The sequence below is a fragment of the Alosa pseudoharengus genome, unplaced genomic scaffold (genome assembly GCF_046254945.1).
Source record: "Alosa pseudoharengus isolate Yale_2024_CS ecotype anadromous, Long Island Sound unplaced genomic scaffold, YU_APseudo_1.1 YU_APseudo_1.1_scf_7, whole genome shotgun sequence".
Classification (NCBI taxonomy): Eukaryota; Metazoa; Chordata; class Actinopteri; order Clupeiformes; family Clupeidae; genus Alosa; species Alosa pseudoharengus.
This window is the reverse complement of record NW_027468859.1, coordinates 13,208,106-13,231,104: the sequence shown is the minus strand read 5'-3', so window position 1 is coordinate 13,231,104 and position 22,999 is coordinate 13,208,106. Positions and strand designations below refer to the sequence as shown.

Sequence of the window (22,999 nt, the reverse complement as noted above, 5' to 3'; positions counted from 1 at the left end):
CCAGATGCGCTGGATCCCCTGCTCCAGGGTGACGAACATGGGGAGCTTTTGGGAAACGACGCACGTAATGTCGTTGGGAAGAGCCGGAATGGTGGTAGTTGCAAGGACAAGAACGACGCCTGCAGGGCCAGGGCTGCGGTTAATCTGCCCTAACCTGCCAACGACACGGCCCCATGTTCTCTCCCCCCGATGGAGGAGAGAGTTGGGCCGGGTCAGGTGGTGTCCTGGAAAGACATACGGGCTAGGACTACACAACACTACACTACATCTGCTTCTGCAAACAGCAAACAAACAGAAACGATTATCTTGGCAATCTCATTTTAACATGGTGACTTTTTTTTTTTAACAACAAAACGACTGGTAAATGGTGCAGATTATTGAAATATTTAAGGCAGAAAAACATCAGTCATATTTTTGGAAGTCACAATCAAAATAAATGCTTTCCCTTTTGCCCAGTGAATCATGAAGCTTTCAAGATTCTGATTAAGATTAAGATTGTTCCAGTGCCATATTAGACCTATCTTACTGAAGATCTAGGCTACATGATGTGTTAATAAAAATAATTTAAACATAAGGCAGCAGAGAGGAGATGACTATCTGAGACCACCAAATTGGCAACTTCCAAAATGGCTATTTTACCATATATGGTAAATCTGGTCTCAAGACTCTCTTTATTTGTACATTGCTTACATCTGGTTTCTTGCCTGGTACACTAGAGTGTAATGCTGCCACCTTGTGCTCATTTTAAAGAAGTGATTTTTATGCCCTTTCACCTGCTGCACAAGATTTGTTTTTAGTACATTTAATGATTTAGTAAATAGACCACACAACCAAACCAGGGATAGGAAACAGACAAGGGTAGTGTTTTGTCATTGATATAGCTTTATTTCTCTAGTAGATACAATACTAAAATAAACACAAGTTTTAAAAAAAGTTTGTTCAAACAAAGAAACTGTACAAAACATTTATATATATAATATATTATATACTACAATTTAATTACAGAACAGTCTACTGTCCAAAAAAGGCACTAAATTCTTAAAATGGGAGATAAATGGATGCATTGATTGAACCATTTCCAATTGGATACATTTTGCATTCAGACATGATTCTCTTCAGATTTAAATATCGATTCTTTATCATAGTAATAGTGTTATTTTTTTATGTACTTAAGGACATGATATGAACTTTGCAGAGAATCGGAGAATCACAAAGCACCCCCTGGAAACACATGCAGAGACACTGACTCTTTTGCCTGACCCCAACTACTGGCTAGTGGGCAGTTCAATCTGACCCAGAACTAGCTTGTCCAGACTGGATCTATCAGCCAGTCTTTAGTACCGAGTCAGTACAGCCTTTACTGTGTTAGATGACTCAGCAGAATGCGCCAGTGCAGTCAGGAGACGGAAGAGAAAGACAGAGAGGAAGAGGAGGAGGAGGAGGAGGAAGAGGCTCTACTCTCTATGGAGAGCACAGAGAAACAGAGACAGCGACTGAGTGTGGATATATATTTGAAAGAAGAAAAAAATCTCTAAATCACCAGTTAAAAGTGCACACACACACAGACACAGACACACACGCACGCAATTAGAGTGAAGAACCGAAAGTCTGAATGAGAGAACCGATTTGTATGGTAACATAGTCAGAACAGCAGATTTGTTTTACTTTGACCAAAAGTATATTTTACAATATTAAGTCATGATTCTACACTGAGGCAATACAAAACATGTAAAAAAACTTGATAGAAACAAACAGTTAATGTCTTGAGGTAAGAATGACTTTCTGCATCACATAAATATTATTCATGCCAGATGAAAAAGAGAGAGAGAGAGACGGAGAGATTTGCCTACAGTCCTGACAATCCCATACAATATGTTTATTAATAGAAAATATTACTTTGCATAACTGCCATCATATTGACTGGAGGTCTTTGACTATCAACAGTAATGTTATCCTTTTAAGTCTCTGTGTCAGAGATCCCTGACTAACTTGTTTTTTTTAGACTAGTTTGTTTTCCCCTAAGGAGGTGCTTTGCCATCCCACCACAGATTACTGTGTTCCTACATATTAGGTATACATAATGCTGTAGAGACAACAGCAACATCAGTAAAAGAACACGTACATATCACACACACACACAAAAAGAAAAAAGCTTGAAACAACCGAGTTCGATCAGAAACAGAATAAAATTACACATCATCAACCACAGATCAATTAAAACAATAAAGGCATGGTTCTTTTTATACATAAAATCACTTAACTAAAAAAGGTTTACAGTGTGGAAATAATAAAAAATATAAAAGAACAAACACACTCCAAATTCTTTTAGAAGGTCTCTTTTGTCTTTTTTTGTTTTTGTTAAATAAGCACAGTATGCCAAGCATAAGGTTAGTTGATTGCTTATGAGGCTGAGCTCTGAAGGGACAGAGGTCATTACGAGAGAGAAAGAGAAAAAGAGAGAGACAGAGAGAGGTAACAGCCTGCCTGTCCATAACCAATACATCTGTTGTTTTAGATCCCAGGGATCAAGGAAAAACATAGTAACAACGAACAGATGACGTGACTGAGACACACAGCGCTGGTCCCATTAGCGATGCCTCACAGCGTCAGATAACACAGTTTTTAAATTCTGCTAAAAATCCTCCCTGTACAGGACTGCTTGAACTACCCGAAACCAACTTAGGAACCCGTTTTGGACTCATAGAAGACTTCTCTCCCTCTTAAACGTATTTATGTGTTAACCTTACCAACAGGTCTTCCTTGCGACTCTGAAACTTTGACCTCAAGTCATGGAAACAAACAGTGTGCAAAATAGGGACTTCCCCTGATGAAACCACTCGCACCTCATCAGACTTTCATTCCCTAAGCTTGTGGAAAGAGAGCTTTGAACTGGGGTTCTAAAGTAATGCATCCTCCACTTAAGCTATCCAACATGATTCTTTTATTAAGGTGCTGCTAAGTCCACTTAATAAGGAGGGTTGTTTAAACAATTACTTCTTATGATTATACATTTTAAAAAAGATAAAATGCTATCAAGAGCATTACGCTTTAAAGTGAGGCGACTGTCAGCTTACGAACCTCAACACAAAAGACTTGTTTTGGTGACAACACAAAGACGATTCTAGGTACTCTGAGAAGCAGGTGCACCTGGAGACAGTTGAAAATAGTTTGAAGAAATACTATTGATCTGACAGTGCCGGAGTTATAAAGAAATACTATTGATCTGACAGTGCCGGAGTTATGTTTTGGAGACATTCTCTTTGCCCAAACATCTTGCCAATAGCAGTTCTCCTGACTTCTTTTCATTATTTTAGAAATAATAATTGAATTCTCAATCTCACACATATAAGGAACGATCAATTCCTTACTCCATACATAACTGACATCTGACTTAGACTGAGCTTTATATGTCTTTCTGAATCTAAGATAAAGTTTTCCCAATCCACAATGACTTTGGGTTTAGCTGGCTTATATAACACATTAATCACTGTTATGGAAGATAGAACGTCAAAAGTGAAAACAAAAAAAACAAATAAACAAACAAACAAACAAAACTAAAATTCCGGTGTCAGTTTGTTGTTCTCAGTATGGTACCTGTGTCTGAGCCCGTTTGCGTCTGGCCCATCCAGACCGCACCTGAAGGTACGTCCCCACCAGATCCTGAGGGACCCGCTTCTTTAATGGTTTTCCACCTGAACCAGACTGTCAAAGAGATTCCAGAGGGAGGAGGGAGCACTTGCACCATCACAATGGTATCCTCCGGGCTCTCAGTATTCAGAGAGTCCAGAAACCTAGTTAAAGAGGGGGGATGGGAGGGGGATCCCTTCCCTCATCCACCTCAATTACCAGCAGTCCTCAGTCCATGGCTGCAGTCCTCCCTCTAGCCACATCCTTAATGAACACGAACACACAGACCATTGGAAGCACACGGTCACGGTTAAAGAGGTACACGAGAGCCTTCTACTCTACTGGTCTGCCGCTGAGACTGGGAAGAGGTACGGAGTGTGTTTGGAGGTCCTGCAAGTGGGGAGGTTGGTTCGGAAATGTGAAGGAAACCGAAGGTATCTGGGCAAAATATGGCTAAAGATTTCCCATCTCTACTCCTCAAAGTGTCTTTGTAAGTGACCGGAGAAAACCAACAGGTTACAAGATACAGTTGTTGTTGTTGTCTGAGAAGTGGAGCAAACAGTGATTGGGCGAGTCCAGGAAATATAATGCTGTTTCCAGAGTATAAGTGGGGAGGGTCTGGGGTTTAAGCGTTGGTTTGGTCATTACAATAAGTCTCCTCCACACACACACACACACACACACACACACATTTTCAAACGCAAACTTTCATTGACCCCTCCCCTCCCCTGTGATATTGCGTTCAGCTCACTCATCCTCCAGCGCCTCAGTCTTGATGTCACTGGGGACTCCGCCTGCTCCAGGCCGTGATAGAGCAAGGATGGTGTGATTGACAGCCGCCATCTCCACCGCCAGCGAGATGGGGTCCTGGTGGTCGTTGTGACCAGCAGCATCGTCCTGGAAACATAGGACAAAGGTCAGACATTTGTTGAGTTTTTTGCCCATCAAAGGGGGTAGGGAAAAAAGATATTAAGCAATATATGACATGAGTGGGAGTGGTGTTGGTAAAGGATATTGCTGCGGCTGTAATTCAGCCGTAGGTACGAGGCCGAAAGCCGAGTGCCGAAGGTAATTACCAACACCACAACCATGAGTGTTATATTGGTTTTATACAAAAGCTCCATTACCAACATTTAGTTTAAAGAAACTAAATTGTGTTTTCTATTATTTATTTAGATTTTTGTTCATTCGTCTTCCGCCCACAAAAAAAAGTTCTCCCACTGCCAAGCAACGTAACACACTCAAGAGTCAAGTTCAGTGAAAGACTATGTACTTGTACATATATCAGCCTAACTTGTATAATGTACTTACTTGTCTATACGTCTCATATTAAATTGAACATTCACCTTGATCCACTCTTTATTTACTCGATTTTCTCACTCAAATGTGACGTTATGAAATCGCTTCCCTCTCGATTTGAATGATTGGAATGTTTGCATTAGGTAATTCCATATAATACGCAGAATGATCACTAGCTGCAAAAACGCCGGAGTGGGATATCACCATTTGTGCAACTATGAACAACTCAGTTAGTCCTGATTAAGGTAATGACTCAACATAGAGGATATTTAGCATGGAGGACATTTAGTTTACTACGCTGCTTTAAACAGCAACTTTTCGAGATCTGATTACCTTTGTTGCGAGTCTTTTATGGCTTCAGATAAAAACGTCCACAAAATACCAGTCAACTTTCAATTTTAACTGGAAACACCACGCTATAAGGTCAGTTTAAAACACTGCAAAGCTTTACTTCATCTCTTTAATTGAATTATACTCGTTGTATTTGTAATAAATTCCTTTTCATGTTTAACTTACTTTCTTTAAAAATTGTCATGTTTTCATGTTCTATTCTCTTATTCTATTATACTTTTGTTTTTTTCCCCCATATGTAATGTGCTTTGAGTGTACAAAAGGTGCTAAATATAATAATACATAATACATATAAATAAATCTGCCTTGCTTTTGCTAGTAAATATAGTGTATGGACAAAGGGAATTACCAAGACAGTCAAAAAAAGACAAAGGAATCGGTCAACATTCCAATGAATGATGTAGTTAAAAGGTAACAATCATACTGTACATCACAACATTCCGCCTAGGTCACAAAGACGTCTAGGCAACTCACGTGTTCACAAGTTGGTTAAAAGATTGGTAAATTTCTGATTTACTCGTGATTTGATGTGGTTTACTTGTTTTTTGACCTGCTGCCTGGCAGGATGGCAGCAGGGCGATGCCCTCACTAAACAAAGATTATGGAAATTAAACACCACTTTTCCATCAAAAAGCTTGTTGTAAAAGGCATAACTTGTTAGATTTAAGAACTAGGTTCGCTAGCTCTGTGTGTTATGAGTCCCATAGAACAACACTGCCACCTACTGGATTAGAAAGTGTCAGCAGGCTACTTGTGGATCTGGGTGGCTTCTCTGCCGCAAAGTTTGTCTCAAAAATATGTGTGCTGATCCACAAATCTGCCCCCTTGTTAATACCTGGGACGGTCATAAGGCGTCACTATAGAATATAATTAATGTATTTCGGGGAAAGTAAGGGGAGAAGTTCTATGTACACAGATTGTGTAGGCTATAGGCCCACTTTTAAAATGTGCTACTGCTACGTCAATGGAAAACTTCTCCTGGTCCATAAAATTACGCCAGGATATTTCTAAAAGTTCGTGCTTTTGACCGTTTGTGCCCTGAAAGGCAAGTCTTTCACATTCATATTCGGTTACATCTGCCAAGAACGATAGAGAGCTTACACATTGAGTAACGAGTAGCCTAATGAGTAGGCTACATTTGAGCTCTACCGTAAAACCTTATAGCAGCGTGGACAAATGGAATGACTGCTAATGTGTTTAATCTTCACCTAAATAAAGTCAGGGTTTAACAGTCAAACGTATGTTTATCCGTGAAATTTGCTCACTGTATGTCGAATTATGCAAAAACGTGAAATTCGACATTTTAACCCGTACGTTTGTTTATCGTGGATTTTCTCAAAATAGCACTGTGCGCAAGACGACTGGTTTCGCCAGAAAGTTGACAAACTTGAGGAATTGAGGTGCAAACTTGAAACTTCGGGTGTTATTGTTGATGAAGTCAGTCACAAAAACAAAAGGAAGACAAAAAGGGAACTCCGCAAACCCTCCATCAGGAAACTACAACAGGTGGACTTGGATAGCGCTAGACATGAAATCCATGTGAAGACCATCAAGACAGCTGAGGAGAGCACAGAGGAATTCACTCTGAACGCAATTATTCCTGAGGAGGTCCTGATAGTCATAAATGATCTGGATGCTTTTCTTAACAAAGAGATGGAAGAAATGGAAACCACTGAAAAGAGGGAAATCGATGTGAAATTCATGATAACAATCTTTTGGATGCAGTCGAGAAGATAAATGGCAAAGACGGAAAAGAGCTGGAGACTGAGGAACGACGGATGTGAAAGCTGTACATTACAGTCTTCTGGGTGAAGTGGATTCAACACTGGGTGAGTAGAAGAAATCAGCTTACAATGAATATGAAAAGTAGACTTAGTGAAATCACTCTTAATCCCAGCCAACACTGATGGAGCTCGCATCTAAGCTGTTCAGCATTGGGTTTTTAATGAAATGTTCCCCATATATTTTGCTTCAGGTTTGAACAGAGAAGAGAAAAAGGAGAAAGTGTTAAGTTGGAAGAAGACATGAGAGGAGGTCTGTTTCTGGACAAGAGGAATCCTTACTGGTCCATCCCCAGGAGGAGGTTTCGAAGGTTGGACAGAAACAGCACAATATAGGAGACCGACTAGTGATGGATTGACAGGGACTTCAAACAACACTAATATCATTACATTACTTTCCAAGTCTGCTGTTTTTATTAACCACCTTTCATAGATCCACTGCCAAGTCTGATTTTTTTAATTTGTGAAAATACCATTGTTAGTACTATTTACACAGTACATACACAGTATACAAACACAACCTATAGCAGGAGCTCCTGTAAAAAATATATAGGATACATACACTTGAGTATCATAATATAATTCTTTCGTGATACTGTATGGATTCTCAAGGACACTGCAGTAGTTAATTTTATGTTTAAATCCCCAACCACTAGATAGCAGTGTAATAATCCATCTGCAGCCATTTGACTTTTTCAAGCCAACATAACATCATACACTGAAAAAGGGAAGTAGAGTAGCGTAACAGCACACCACCAGCATTAGCACAAGATATGATGATGGTCTTGCATGGTACTGCAACCGTAATGACCACATGCATCCTGTCACCAGATTCTTGCCAAACTGTCGGCTCTGGTCATATATTTCCTCAAGGTGGGTCGCATAGATTTAAAATTATTGTACCCAGAGCCATATGAAGGTACCTTTATACCTAAATGCATGATTTGGGGATAGGGGGACGGTGTTCACCTGTGTGGGAGAGGTGGGTTCCAGACGGTAGAAGCCAAATGGCCGGGTCATGGATCTCTTCTCAAAGTAGGGGACGTCACAGCCCTGCAACGACAGCTTTAACTGAACATGTGGAAACAGTCCAACACGGGTCGGGCTCACTGATTCATCAGACATACAAAAATGCAAGCAATCTTGGCCTCTAGCAAAATGTCTGCATGGAAGATGGAAAACCAAAATTATAACCCCCCCCAGTTATTGGCACACGTGGTAAAGACGAGAAAGAGATCATCTTGAGTAAAGATGAGAAAAACAATAATAATCTTTTGGCATTTTATCTTAGTTTCACAATGAAAACAATCCATCCTTGAGAAAGAAATCCTCACAAGAAATAGATATTTTTTAACAAAAACACATAAGCCACAATTGTTGGCACTATTCATTGTGAAATTCAGACAACATGCTAAAAGTTGTGAATTGTTATTGATACCTTGCTTTACTCATCTTTACCAGGGGCGCAAATAAATGTGGAGAACGCATTAAGTTATAAGTAATAGCAACAACAAGAAGAAAGAATATCATCTTAGTTCAAGATGCCCATCTTACATCATTGCCAATGATCAGTAGTCTATGACAACATAGGTAAAAAGAGTGAGAGGCAGAGGGAGAGAGAAAGACAGACAGAAGTAGAGAGAGAGAGAGAGAGCACATGAAAAAGGGTGCCTTTATGACTACCTGCTCAGCATAGTCGTTGCCGTCGATGTCGTCACTGTTGGAGTGGCCACCAGGGCTCTGGACGTCGATGCCATGGCTCTCCAGGATTGTGGCTTCTTAGTAGACACACAAAGGGTGTTATTTCACAACTCGGAGACACACGAGTCTCTCACACTCACACTCACACACACACACACACACACACACACACACACACACACACACACACACACACACACACACACACACACACACACACACACACACACACACACACACACACACACACAGAGGCATTAACGCATACAGGCAGCAAGACTATTCAACCCTGCTGAAAATCATTTTCCACAACAAAAAAGTATTTCCACATGCACACCCTCTTCCTTTAAACTTACAAAATGTCTCTTGAATTGTCATCATCATCTAGGAACAGCCATCTCTCAGAGTGTCTGTTTTTCTGTCTATATCAAGCAGCAACCCCCTCCCCAAACACAGCTCTAAGAGAGGTGCTATTGTCAGGGACTGCAGGCACATTACCAATGTTGGCACGTCGCTTGATCTCCTTGCGGCGGTTGGCAAACCAGTTGTATACTTTGAGGGAGGTCACTCTCTCCAGGTCAGACAGCTTCTTTCCTGAGTGGGGGATAGTGGGAAGAGGATGGACAAAGAGAACGCAATTAGAAAGACAAGTAAATGCACACTCTGTATTTCCTGGATTCACATTGCTGTGTGGCATGTAGGTGAGATTCCTTTCAGAGCCCAAAGTATCTCAAGCTGACATTATCCTCAATCGGATCTCAAATCACAGGAAACAACAAATACACTCCCCAGTAGAGTTCGGTTTTGTACCAATGCTTAGTACTAATGCTACAACTGTAGCTCTTCAGCTTAAATGTTAAAATGCTAAATGTTAATAGCCTAAATGTTATCCTATTGCTGTAAGTCGCTTTGGATAAACGTGTCCGCCAAATGAACAAATGTAATGTAGATGTAGTAGGCTGGAGTTATGATTGGTGCCATCAGTGAGCTGGTATGCTGGTGATTGGTAGAACAAACCTGGTTTCTGGATGACAGCGTTGCAGGCATTAGCAATCTCCTCCCGTTTGGCCTCATCTGGGTACTGGTTCTCATTGAAATAACTGGAATGGACAAGAGGAATTGGGGGATTACAGCATTAAACACATTCCAACGACGCAAACACAGACACAAACACACAATTGCTCATCACAGCTAAACATCTGCCTCTCTACATTTGAGATCTCTCTTCCATTGTCTGTTTCAGACCATCCACTTCTCTACACTCACTCGTCCTTGACAGCCTTCTTTTTTATGAGTAATGAACTTTCTTTTTTGATCTCCAGCTCCCTCTCTAGTCTCTCCTGTCAGACACAGACACTTTTCTTTCCTCAACAGAAATACTGGTGCCAACACCATTTCTTTCATTCCCCGCGTCTCCTTTATTTCTCTCTGTCTCTTGCTCTCCCTCGCTCACCCTCCATCCTCACCTCTCCATGATGGCGAGACACTCCTTCCTCCAGGTGAAGCGGCTACTCATCTCTCCCCCCTCCCTCCTTCTCTCTCCCTCTCTCCTAACCTCTCCATGACGGCGAGACACTCCTTCCTCCAGGTGAAGCGGCTACTCATCTCTCCCCCCTCCCTCCTTCTCTCTCTCTCTCTCCTCACCTCTCCATGACGGCGAGACACTCCTTCCTCCAGGTGAAGCAGCTACTCATCTCTCCCCCCTCCCTCCTTCTCTCTCCCTCTCTCTCTCTCTCTCTCCTCACCTCTCCATGACGGCGAGACACTCCTTCCTCCAGGTGAAGCGGCTACTCATCTCTCCCCCCTCCCTCCTTCTCTCTCCCTCTCTCCTCACCTCTCCATGACGGCGAGACACTCCTTCCTCCAGGTGAAGCGGCTACTCATCTCTCCCCCCTCCCTCCTTCTCTCTCTCTCTCTCCTCACCTCTCCATGACGGCGAGACACTCCTTCCTCCAGGTGAAGCAGCTACTCATCTCTCCCCCCTCCCTCCTTCTCTCTCCCTCTCTCTCTCTCTCTCTCCTCACCTCTCCATGACGGCGAGACACTCCTTCCTCCAGGTGAAGCGGCTACTCATCTCTCCCCCCTCCCTCCTTCTCTCTCCCTCTCTCCTCACCTCTCCATGACGGCGAGACACTCCTTCCTCCAGGTGAAGCGGCTGCCTCTGCGCAGACGGAAGCTCCCCACCGCCGTGCTCAGGGGGGGCGGGGTCTGACGCCACTCTATCTCCTCCAGGGACATAGGGGCAGGCCGCATGTTCAGAGTGGCACCTGTCAATCGACACATCAACGCATGTTCAGACTGGCACCTGTCAATCAATACATCAACGTATGTTCAGAATAGCACAGGTCAATCAATACCCAATACAATCTCAATGCTAAAGGCCTGTCCACAGCAAGCGCTATGACCATAATGACAACTGCACCTATAACGATATGACTGATCAACGATAAGGAAAGTCTCTCTCATCAATTCTGATTGGCTGCCATGTTTCTATCGTTCTCAAACTTGCTCTGGGAGGACACTGGGGATTTTCTCCTCCACAGCAGTAGGTGGCAGCAGACTGACTGTCTGCAGCCGGTGCACTCTGGAGATGAGTGGCTGCAGTCTTCTATAAATAACCCTCAGAGCTGCTCTGCTGGCAGAGTTCCGCAGCTCTCCCTGAAGGACGTGCCGCAGGGAGAGGAAAAAAAAATAAACGAAGAGAAGAAAAAGAAACGCAGAGGACGGCAACACACACACACACACACACACACACACACACACACACACACACACACACACACACACACACACACACACACACACACACACACACACACACACACACACACACACACACACACACACACACACACACACACACACACACACACACACACACACACACACACACACACACACACACACACACACACACACACACACACACACACACACACACACACACACACACACACACACACACACACACACACACACACACACACACACACACACACACACACATCAACATTCCATAAGACATCTGCATGCTCAGTTCTTTACACTTCAACTGGAATTGTCATGCAACTCACTCCACACACAGCACCACTCGTCAAAGTCGGAGAATCAGATGTAGTGAAACCTATATCTAGTGTCGGATTCTTTGGTTGCCAGGCTGCTGGGCATTCGAGAGAAATGCTCACATAGTCGCTTTGTCGATCCGTCTCAAAGCTATGTCCCTGAGACAAAGCAATTCCACTAAACTAGAAGTGTAAATCTGCCATGTAGCAGACGTACCCAGTTGTACAACACCGGACTTGACCCTAAATGGAGATACCGGGACCATGGCCTAGGAACAGAGAGCCTATATTGATGTATAACAGGCCAGGTCTGTGTCTGTTATGGCTGCAGGTCTGGAGGCACCAAACTCCCAATCGCGCCTGTGGCACTCTGACCTGTTAACTAGTAAATCTGAATCTAGCTGTTTACTTGGGCCTCACCAAGGGGAAAACCCAACAAACACATCTGTGTGTGTGTGTGTGTGTGTGTGTGTGTGTGTGTGTGTGTGTGTGTGTGTGTATATGTGTTCTCAATTAGTCTGTGTATGGTCACACCCGGGTCATGTACGAGTAAAGATACATCTGGACACGACACACATAGAACACAGTGGACATAAACACATCAGGAGGACAACACTCCCATCCAATCAGGGCATCAGCTCCTCCTTGCTGGCCAAAGCCACATCAAGATAAAGCACATTTTGAACGGTAACTTGCCTTATGGCATACAATGCACAATGTTTGAAAGGCCACCTGCTGTGTCACCTGCCGTGTCATTAGCTACTACATCAACAGTGTGTACAACATTTCTAACTTCATCAAGCACCACAGTTAAGCCACAGGCTGGAATAAGGGCTGAAAAGAATCTCTGAGTTGGAGTAGCAAGGGTGTCGCTGTTCCAGAAAAGGTCACGTTTCACTTTATGGTGTGTAAATCTATGATTACCCACTAGGTGAATCTACCCTATTCGCAATTCTCACTGGAATCACATAAGCTAAAATAACAGGAGCCTTGCCCATTAGGCGGGAGATAGGAATTAGCGTGCTGTCCACACACAAACCATTGAACCATTTACAATTCAAAGACTAGCCAAAGCAAGTACCTAGTTAACTTAGTTGTATAGTGAATCAATATTTTAACATTGTACCTCCTCAATCCATGCAGTCGTTTAGCTGGCCGACACCTAGCAGGGTGCCTTCCTCTGGGTAACAAACACATTTAATCCAGTCAGACTGCAAAGACTTTCCCACAGAATCCAATCACTGTCCTTACTTACGTCATCACCCAACCATCTCAGTGTGTTGGGTGTGAGAGAGGAGAGCTGCCTACACCCATGATGACCATAGAGCTGTGGGACAGCTGAAAAACCCAACCCCCTGGTCAGACAACGGTCCCTCTTACTCCCTTCAACTTGAGATGATCTGTGTGTTTCCCCGTGGTTGTTAGACCAGGCTCTCCTTTAAGAAAGCAATCAAACTGTGCTCCAACAAAACAAATGCAAAAGACTGCTATTGGGTTCATGTGCCCTGAAACAAAGCTTCCCCTGTATCTATTCTCTCAGGCTCCTCATGCCAAAGGCTGTCTTCATCATTGCTCTGGGGGCATCTGGAATTCTGTGCGTTGAGCATCTCACATAGCGCCAGAAAAGGACAGTGGTCATCCAAAACCCCATCCTGCAGTCTGTGTGCCAAGTCTCTTTAAAAAACAAGACATTTTATATATGTGTGTGATATAAATCAATTAATTTTAAAAAAAAGAAGAAAAAAAAAAGAAGATATTTCCACCCCATTTCACCAAGTGCAAGCGTGACTGAGCAGTTGCTTGACTGGAACTCAACAGAGAGCTTGCAATTAGGAAGAGGCTGTGCTGCTCCAGAGACCGCCACACATACAGTACAGCTCCGCAAGGTCTACGCTGCTAGATTACAACACACACAACTAGGGATGTAACGATTACCGGTATAATGGTAAACCGCAATAAAAATGTTGATGATGATAATGAAAACGGTAATAATTATCATAAGTTTTATTTTGAATGCTTACTTTGGTCTCACTCATTGCATCCAAATAACAGAAATAGCAAACTCCAAGTTATGGTAGGGTAAGTTAAGCTATAAGCACATAGCCAATTAAACATGAAGAAAAAAGTGAACGGGACACTTTTTGAAACTATTTCAGCTTGTGTAGGCCTATCAGTGCTTTCTGAACATATTGAACACACTTTTAGAAATACCGTGATAATACCGAAAACCGTGATAATTTTGGTCACTATAACCGTGAGGTTAAATTTTCATTTGAGAGTGTGTGAGCATGTGTGTGTGTGTGAGAGAGTGTGTGAGCATGTGTGTGTGTGTGTGTGTGAGTGTGTGAGCATGTGTGTGTATATGTGAGTGAGAGTGTGTGAGCATGTGTGTGTGTGTGAGCATGTGTGTGTATATGTGAGTGAGAGTGTGTGAGCATGTGTGTGTATATATGTGAGTGAGAGTGTGTGAGCATGTGTGTGTATATATGTGAGTGAGAGTGTGTGAGCATGTGTGTGTGTGTGTGTGTGTGTGTGAGAGCATGTGTGTACCTGGGCTGGTCTTCTCCAGCTGGTACCAGCGGTAAAAGGCTCTCTTCTTCTGCTCACTCAGGTCTGATCCCTGCTGTAGCAGCCAGTGGGAGATGCGGCTCTGACTGATGCCTACTCACACCCAGCCACAACAACAAACAACAACAACAACAACAACAACAACAACACAACACACACAAACAAGATTATTTTTAACAGGTGCAATAAACATGGCCATGGACAACTACACAATATGACGTGACCTTGGAGAAGAAGGGAACGGTCAGTTGGAAAAGGACAGAAAGACAAAGACAAAAAACAACCAGATGAGATGGATAGAAAGAAAGACAGTTTCATGAAATCAAGAAATGTTGAAGCATAGATAGATAAAAAGAACAGATAAAAAAAGAAAGATAATTTCATGAAGTCAAGACATTTTGAAGAATAGACTGTGATGGACAGAAAAGCTATCAACTGACAAACATAAACGATAGTGATCTAGACTGACAGAAAGACAGATCAAGAGATATGGATCTGCGTTTGTGTGTGTGCTGACCTGTGACCTGGGCTACGACAGCCTGAGAGATGCGACGGTTGGCCAGGAAAGCCTTGATCTCCTCCTTCACCATGCTGCTGTCCCTCCTGCAGAGAAGGGGGCGAGAGCCGGACCATTACAGCAAGATAGCTGAACGCAACTGTGCAAAAGCACCAGGGCTGCAGGGATACGATCTCAACGCTGTTAAAGGAGCTGTGTGTAATTCTGTAGGCTATGAGTTGTCTCCAATGCAGCAGCCATACAGTGCTATTCCACTCACTTGCTTTGTAGTTAATACAGCGCCCCATGTGGTAGACCGTGGTACAACGGGCAGACACTGGCTGGTTTAAGTGGATATTGGGCCAACACAAAGAATAAGTATTTTTGACATTACATCAAAACACTTGTTTCTTCATAATTCTGATGCCATTTCAAGTTCATCTTTCAATTCTTTAAACCATCTTTACAAACTGCACATGCAAGTACATCAAAGTACGACACTGTCAAATGTGCATGTGGAATGTGCATGGTCCATGGTTCCCAGTCTTCCTACTCCTGAGGAATGAGCCCAATGTCTCATGATTGATGCATGCAACAGAGCAATGACCATTGCACGCCGTTTTGCACTTCTCCTTAAACGGAGGATGCTGAACTCTACCCAGAGGGCCTGAGATGCAGTGGCATTCAAGACAATTAACTGAAGACATGACAAGGCCAGATGGAAGCCAATACAACGCTTCACAGCCACTAGCTTCGGTTCAATTAAAAGACACATGCTCTGTGCGCTAGTAAGAGGAGGGAGGAAGGTAGGCATGAAGACAGAGAGGCAGGAAGAAAGAAAGACAGAGAGAGAGAGAAGGAAAGAAAGAAAGAGGGAGAGAGAGAAAGGAGGAAAGAGAGAGAGGGGGGCAATAGAGAGAAAGAGAGAGAGAGAGAGATAGCAGAAAGACGGTCAGTAGAGCCAATTTCACGCCATCCTACGCCTTGCAAGCAACTAAAATTAGCTAATACGCTAACATGATCACACAGCTGAATCATTACGCCTCTGTTAAGTGTTATTAGATGGTGAGTAGGATCACAGCCTGCCCTGAGTATGGACGATCAGATGCCCGACTACACAAACAGACAGACCAAACATTGATGTCACAGACTCGATCCTCTGAACTTTTTTTTAATAGATTATAATACCCAGTAAAAGTATGGGATGTTTTATCTACCCGTGTCCTTGCACACACACTTATACACCTACACATACATATGCATTACGCACGCACGCACACATCAATCTATGGTCCACACAACAGACTAACTCTCCAGAGTCAATCCAGTCAATTCATCCATAGGCTGCTTTTAAGATTTAGGCCAAAATATTTTTATTTTGGATGAACAGGGAGTAGAACTTTGTTCTAATCTTGATACTGACTCTCTACTCTCTACCGAATGTATGCTTAGTGTTAAAAACGGATCTTCCGTCCATACTCATTTAGTCTGTTTTTTGTCCGTTTACTTCAAGTTTATGGACAAAAAGGACCAACACATAACACTGATGTATCCATTTTCGTATGAACAGGAATCTTCATATGTTTCAGGTGTTAAAGGCTTATTACTTTAGAAATTGCACCCAATATGACTGCCAAAGAAGGTAATAGCGAATCTGGCTCTGATATGTTGCAGATCTAACCGATGTTGGGGCCAGACCCAGTGGCAGACTTGGCCCCTACTGTAGAGCTATTAAAGATGGCGGCCACACTCACCTCATGAGCTCCTCCACCTTGTCGTCAACGTCCATGTCCTCCTCGGCGGCTTCGAAAGCAAACGCACGGGCGCTGTTTACGGGGTAGCGCGGCGGCGACAGCTTCCCGTTGGGTGTGGCCGCCAGGTTGTCACGGCCATTCTGTGCCAAGGCGACCAGGGAGACGGGCGAGGGCAGGAGCGCGGGCGCCGACGAGGGCGGCGGGCCCGGGGCGGGCGGCGGCGACGGGGCGTAGCTGTTGCTCAGCGACGGCGAGAGGGCGCCATGGTACTGCGTCTGCGTGGCGATGGAGGTGGTGGAGGGGAGGGCCGTCGGGGCAGGCATGGCGTCATTGGCCGTGGCGTTGTTGGCAGCGGCGGTCGCAGAGGCGGCGGCGGCAGCGGCACTGCCAGCGACGGAGGCCGGGGGGGCCATGACCGCTCCGGATGGACGCCGCCCGAACTTGTCGCTGTGCTCGCGGTCCAGCCGCTCCAGCGTGTCGAGCGCGTGCAGGATCTCGGCGCGCGTCATGCCCGTGCGACGCAGCCGTTGAAGCAGGTCGATCTGCTCGATGGTGAAGCGAGGCTCATCTGTGTAGTGAGACATCCTGCAGGAGAGAGAGAGAGAGAGAGAGAGAGAGATGGAGAGAAGGAGAGAGAGAGAGAGATAGATAGATAGATAGATAGATAGATAGAAAAGAACAGACAGACAGAGATGTAGAAGGGAGAAAAAGACAGAGAAAGAAAAATACCAGAGAAACAGAAGAGGGAGAAGAAAAGATTGAGGGGACATGAACAGAGAAAAAGAAAGAGAGATACAGAGAATATGGGCAAGAGAGAGAGAAGGAATAAGACAGATAACAAAGGGGGAAGAAAAGAAGAATAAAGAAGAAGACATAGATATGAGTGAGATATGGAGAGAGACAGAGGAAGAGGAAATAAGAACTGTTATGAATACGGGATTATTTCTTTCAGGCTGTCGCCCACAAAGCCGAGAGCTCAATACGCCGTGCCCCTGATCCCAGTCACTTCTGATGAATTAGCCATCCAGAGCACGTACCTCCAGAGCAGGCGACGAAACACTCACGGAGAGCAATCTGAGCACTTAAACACACACACACACACACACACACACACACACACACATGTACTGTACATGCAGAAACATACACACACATGTACATACAGAAACATACACGTAAGCACACATGCACGCACGCACGCACGCACACGCGCACACACACACACACACACACACACACAGTCTCCACAAGCCTACCCAATACTGGAATATTCAATGACAGCAAGACTCCATCAGCTGGGGTCTCCACCCCTGTTTTCTTCTCTTCTCTGGAGACTTGTTAAGATCAAATCCAGAGCAATCATGTTTCATGGTCACCGTGGCAACCAGTCACAGAACCAAACAGCAATATTGTAAGCATTGATTAGGTCATACACTAGACCAGGCTACATGATGTGGAGGTTCTCTCTGCCAGACACGACATTGATCCAAACACCACCAAACTCCACCCCACCCCAAACTGCTCAATGCCAGGGCTGACTTCTCAATCTTCCTCTACCTGTCAACATAACTCAAAAATGAAAAAGGCTTAAATGTAATCCCTTTAGCAGCAGCTGCAATGAATAAATGTACTACTTACAAAAGTCCTAATTGATGAAAATTAGGAACATTGCTATACATGTAAAATGCTATTCTAAGTAAAATGTTATTCTATCACCACTAAAGCAAGATGTAACATCAGACTTCTTCAAATTACTTGATATACCACACAACATGCATTCTAAGGTCTCAATGGAACACAATAGTAGTATCTACGGTATGACTAATGCGGGTCATACAATGAGCACCAGTACCTTAAGTAGAGAGGCAATCCATTGGTTGTTTACAAGAGGTTGGTACTCTAACAAGGAGAAAGCGATCACTCTGGAGCGGGACACTCTGAACTTTCTACTAATGGAATGTTCTCACTGATAATGGATAACTAGTTTAACTTAGTCTGCTAACCTTTAAATGACAAACATGGCTCATTCTTTACCAGCTAGTAACATTTTAAAGGATCACCAGAAGTGTGGAAACTAGGTTTGTTTGTTTGTTTGTTTAATTTAAGGCCATTTCCGCAACTAAGACTATTTATAATTAATGGCCAGAGCACTGTGTGTTAAAGAAACTTAAATATGTTTTTTAAAATCTACGCTAATAAGATATTCTAAAACCTTAAAAGGTGAGACCTTACTAAAAACATCAGCTATAGAATTTTGATGATAAAATTGTTGTCTTTTGGTTTTCAAGGCAGGGCAACAGATCAAAATATGTCTCACTGACAGAGGCATTTTGCAAAATTGGCATAATGGAGAATCTTCACCACTCAATAGAAAGCTATGAGTGAGTCTTGAATGTCCTATACAGAACTAGGTAGCGTAGTGTCTTAAAGAAGTTAAATGAAATGGCCATCTAATAACATTTTGTACAACTGCCACAGACATAGGCCCATACTAAAAACGGTAAGAGGGCATTCCTAATGCAGAAATTCTTATGACCAGGGTGTTCTGGGTAGTATCTTGTCTTGTCTTGTATCACAATAGCAAGGTTGCGTACAAACTAAAGCTTCACATTCTCCAGGTAAAGCCCTTTAGTCCTCACTGCCTTGCAGGAGCTATTGCCGAGCCTTCAATGTGCGTTCACAATACCACTTGAACTACAGGAAGAAAAAGAGGGACAGGTAAGGCTACACTGTTGCATACACACAACAGAAAATAACGGGGGGGTATTCCAAGTATGTGGCTTAGTGACAAACCTGGGTAAGTTAACTCAGAGTAAGTGGTAAACCTCCTAATAGAAGAGCTGTATGGCTTCAAAACAATGCCATAGGGCTCTTGTTAACTTACCCAGGTTTATCACTAAACCACATACTTGGAATACCCCACAAAACAGAACACAACACAACACAACGGCACCCAAGCCAAAGAATGACATTTTCTTTGCTGGCTAGAAACAGGGAGAAGAACAATCACAAGAGCTGAAACAATCCCATGCCCTGGTTTTCACTCTGCCATACGGAACAGGCAATTACCATGGTTCAATAATTTAACACCAATGAGAACAGCTATGCAGCCTTCCCATAGTTCTTGATACGGAGAGCGAAAAGTCAAATGGAATCAGTCACAGAGAGGACAAGATGAAGGATGGAGGGATATGACGAGACGAGAGGAACAGAGGAGAGAAAGACATGCTGACTAGCAGAGAGAGAATTGGTGAGAGAATGGCACAGTCCGAGCATACAGCACAAGCTCTGATGTGGCGGTCACACTGTGTCCATGACGACAAGCTGGTGTACCTTGTTCTCTTTCGTCCTCCCTCGTTCAGTATCTCCTATATGGGGTAGGCTACACTCTGCAAATCCCTCAGAAGCATGTTATCACTATAACTAGCTGGCCAGGTCTGATGCAAAAGTGACCGGCTGCCCGGGAAGCATAATGTCATTCAACAACTTTTTGTTCAGAAGCACTTTGTGTTCAGAACTTCGCTACTGCCAGGGTTCTATGCGAACTGTCCACAGAGATGAGCTTACCACTCGCTCACTGGGAGCTAGTTCCTACTCAGTGGTATTTCACAAACAGGCTCGTCTCCAAACAGCTATGGCGTAACTAAGATGGTGATGCTTATGGCATTAGTTTAAGCCAAACGAGTTGGTGATTGACATGCTTTATCGTGCATCCGTCACATGCTGTTTGGCCTTGAGGACTTTAAGTCTTGCTATGCCTGAACCCGGCATACCATATAGGCTACTATGTACCATATTACTGTAGGCTCATGAATCCCTTTCGCACCGGAGCAACCTACATCTGTCCTCTGCCAAATACAGTTGCATTTTCAGCTCTGAACAAAACCGTTTAGGAATGATTTCAGCAAAAGTGGGACGTGTGTAATGTTTCATTCCTCGGTCGGGACAAATTAAACAGGCATCATGGCCGAATGAAGCCAGACGTTTAAGCCATATAAACTTCCCACAACTTCAATATTTTCCAACAAATCATGAATGGTACTTACAAAAGGTTTTATTTTAGGTAGATTGCTGCTGGGCTATACCAGAGTCTTTCTAATGAGGAGACACAGCACTTAAAAAATCCTCCATAGAAATGCATGGGGTTAGTTTGTAACGCCAATCATGTGGTGTGTTGTGAATACATCATGCCAATCATCTGTTGTGATCTCGGCGCTAGAGCAAGGTTGGTGTCGTGAAGCCTTTTGCGCATTTCTGCCTGAATAGATGTCGATAAGTGCCCAAAAAGCGTTGCAATATGGCCGCCAAGTGGAGGGACTTGCCTAAAAGGACTCTGGCTATATCTCTTAGTAAATATCTGATAACAAGTCTTCATTCTGAAGCGTATCTCGAGGTTATGAAAATATCTTGCATATGGATGATTCTGACATTTTTATAGCTACACCTGTATAACAGTAAGTGTTCCTATTTATATCATGTTCCTACCGTGCAAAATGTTAATTCACTATGTTTATACATGGGTTAGGCCACTGCACATCCAAATAAGTGCCCTTTATGACCCACATCCCATAACTCTCTATAGGTTGGATGGCAAACATGGCATAACATGGCAAAACTCAATCTCCTACCTAACATCTTTATTCAACTGCTTTTCCATGTCCCATCCCCTTAAATGAGAGATTAATTGACAGAGATCAAGGACAGGGCAAATGACACTAAAATGATGGAGAAGTTTAGTTTGTATTTGTGTGTAGTGTGTTGTGTCCTGTGCTTTGAGAGCATGTCTGCCCAGGACCCTCTCATTCAGGGAAGAATATTAGCTATTTGAGTCTGGATCTGTCAAAGGTAAGCCTATCACAATACAGTATTTGTCACACTGGATTGTGGGGAAAATTACCTTGGCTTATTCAACACACACACACACACACACACACACACACTTAGGCTACTGTACTCATTTAAATAAAGTCTGTCTTGCACCTGGGATATTTTCTATGTAATGCTACACAGAGAGAAAAAAAATCATTCAAAGAGGAACTGTTTCCACCATAAAAAGGCAACAAAACACATATGAGATGTTTTAAGTGCAACCCAAGGGTTTTGAACATTTGAACAACAAGACGAACCCCTGTATGTACCGTTTATATAATGTGGCATCAACCACTATAGACTATAGTGCAAACGTGTCGTTCTACTTCTAATAAGTAAGACGTGGTGGGTGAGGATGAGCACATCTAGGCTACAATGGGCAAGCTGCCATCACCATTCTTTAATGGTAGTCATACACCAAGTTACAACAGAGAAGCACATTATATTCAATATAAAAATCCCTGAGGGGAAAAACACATTGAAGTCATATGATGGCTACACAACTGCATAATCTAACCATCCGGTACTATCTGCCTGCAAGCTACAGAGCGGCGCAACGCCCATATTCTGTCCAAAAATAACTGCACACCAGCATCAAATTATCTTCAGGACACACGACCAGAATGCATTGCGAATAATAATAAGGGAAAGATACGCAAATGGCACAAGTAGGACACACCAATTGGTCTTCCATAACCTTCATTTGGAGGTAACGCTGCTCACTGTACAAGGGGAACTCCCAGTTGCTGATGGCTAAAGTTTTTGAAACAATGTCTTTCTGCAAAAAAAAAAAAAAAAAAACACAGCTTGCAAATGCCAGTTCCCCCGTGCAATTCTGACTGCCCACTCTCGCCATATATGACTACGACATTCTGCCGTTTGACATGCTGGACACTTAGTTTAATGTAAATGATATCATAGAAGCCATATTTTAATCATGCACATGGAATGCATTTAACACAGTCTGCAAAGAAAGTGACTGTAGCTAGCTGGCTGCTAATTAGCTTGTGAAAAAGGGCATTACCAAAGCGTCAGTCGACATCAATGTCATCATGAAACTTGAATTTAAGTGTGGCACGTATTTGTCAGTGCTTGATGATTAAATTAGATGATGCTTAAAGTTATAATTTGTGCATTCGATGTATACGGTATCTAAATAGACAGCTACAGTAATATCAGCTACCCAGCTAGCCAAATGAACAGCAGCTTGCTGAAGTAATCATGTGTCCTAGCTTGCTAACGTTAATTCAACAATAATGCAATCTTACCTTTTCCTTGAATCTTGTCACAGCCTCAGTGCATCAGATCATGTAACAGCTGCACCAGACAACAAAGTCGGACGGATCCTTTTCTGCTGAACCGTATGACCACCATCAATTTTACAGTTTTGCCCGGCCCTTTTGACTGATTTCAATTTTCAATCAGAAACGAACTGACTTGCCTTTGTCTGACTGACAACAGCCATTTTGACATCAACACCTGGAAATTGTA

General features: G+C 43.2%; 1 protein-coding gene across 3 annotated transcripts; it reads right to left on the bottom strand.

Moving 5' to 3' along the window:
- Positions 1–921: 921 nt before the first annotated feature.
- hmbox1b (homeobox containing 1 b) lies at positions 922–22,973 on the bottom strand. 3 transcript variants are annotated; one of them, XM_076271751.1, is made up of 10 exons: positions 22,777–22,973; positions 16,640–17,224; positions 14,907–14,992; positions 14,372–14,482; positions 10,873–11,026; positions 9,777–9,859; positions 9,258–9,353; positions 8,742–8,836; positions 8,028–8,123; positions 922–4,524 (listed from the first exon to the last, which is right to left on the bottom strand). In XM_076271751.1, the coding sequence occupies exons 2-10, from the start codon at positions 17,221–17,223 to the stop codon at positions 4,375–4,377; spliced, it is 1,455 nt and encodes a 484-aa protein (XP_076127866.1). In that variant the 5' UTR covers position 17,224; positions 22,777–22,973; the 3' UTR covers positions 922–4,374. The 3 variants fall into 3 exon arrangements, with proteins under 3 accessions (XP_076127866.1, XP_076127869.1, XP_076127868.1); XM_076271754.1 differs by having other exon boundaries at positions 8,028–8,111; XM_076271753.1 differs by having other exon boundaries at positions 8,742–8,833.
- Positions 22,974–22,999: the final 26 nt, after the last annotated feature.

Bases quoted from the DNA above. Each gene is read 5' to 3' on its own strand.
- hmbox1b (XM_076271751.1), bottom strand. From the start codon at position 17,223: ATGTCTCACTACACAGATGAGCCTCGCTTCACCATCGAGCAGATCGAC. The intron at 9,354-9,776 runs GTTTGTTCTACC...TCCCCCACTCAG, and splicing joins CGCTGTCATCCAGAAACCAG to GAAAGAAGCTGTCTGACCTG. The intron at 8,837-9,257 runs GTAATGTGCCTG...GTGTCTACTAAG, and splicing joins CAAGCGACGTGCCAACATTG to AAGCCACAATCCTGGAGAGC.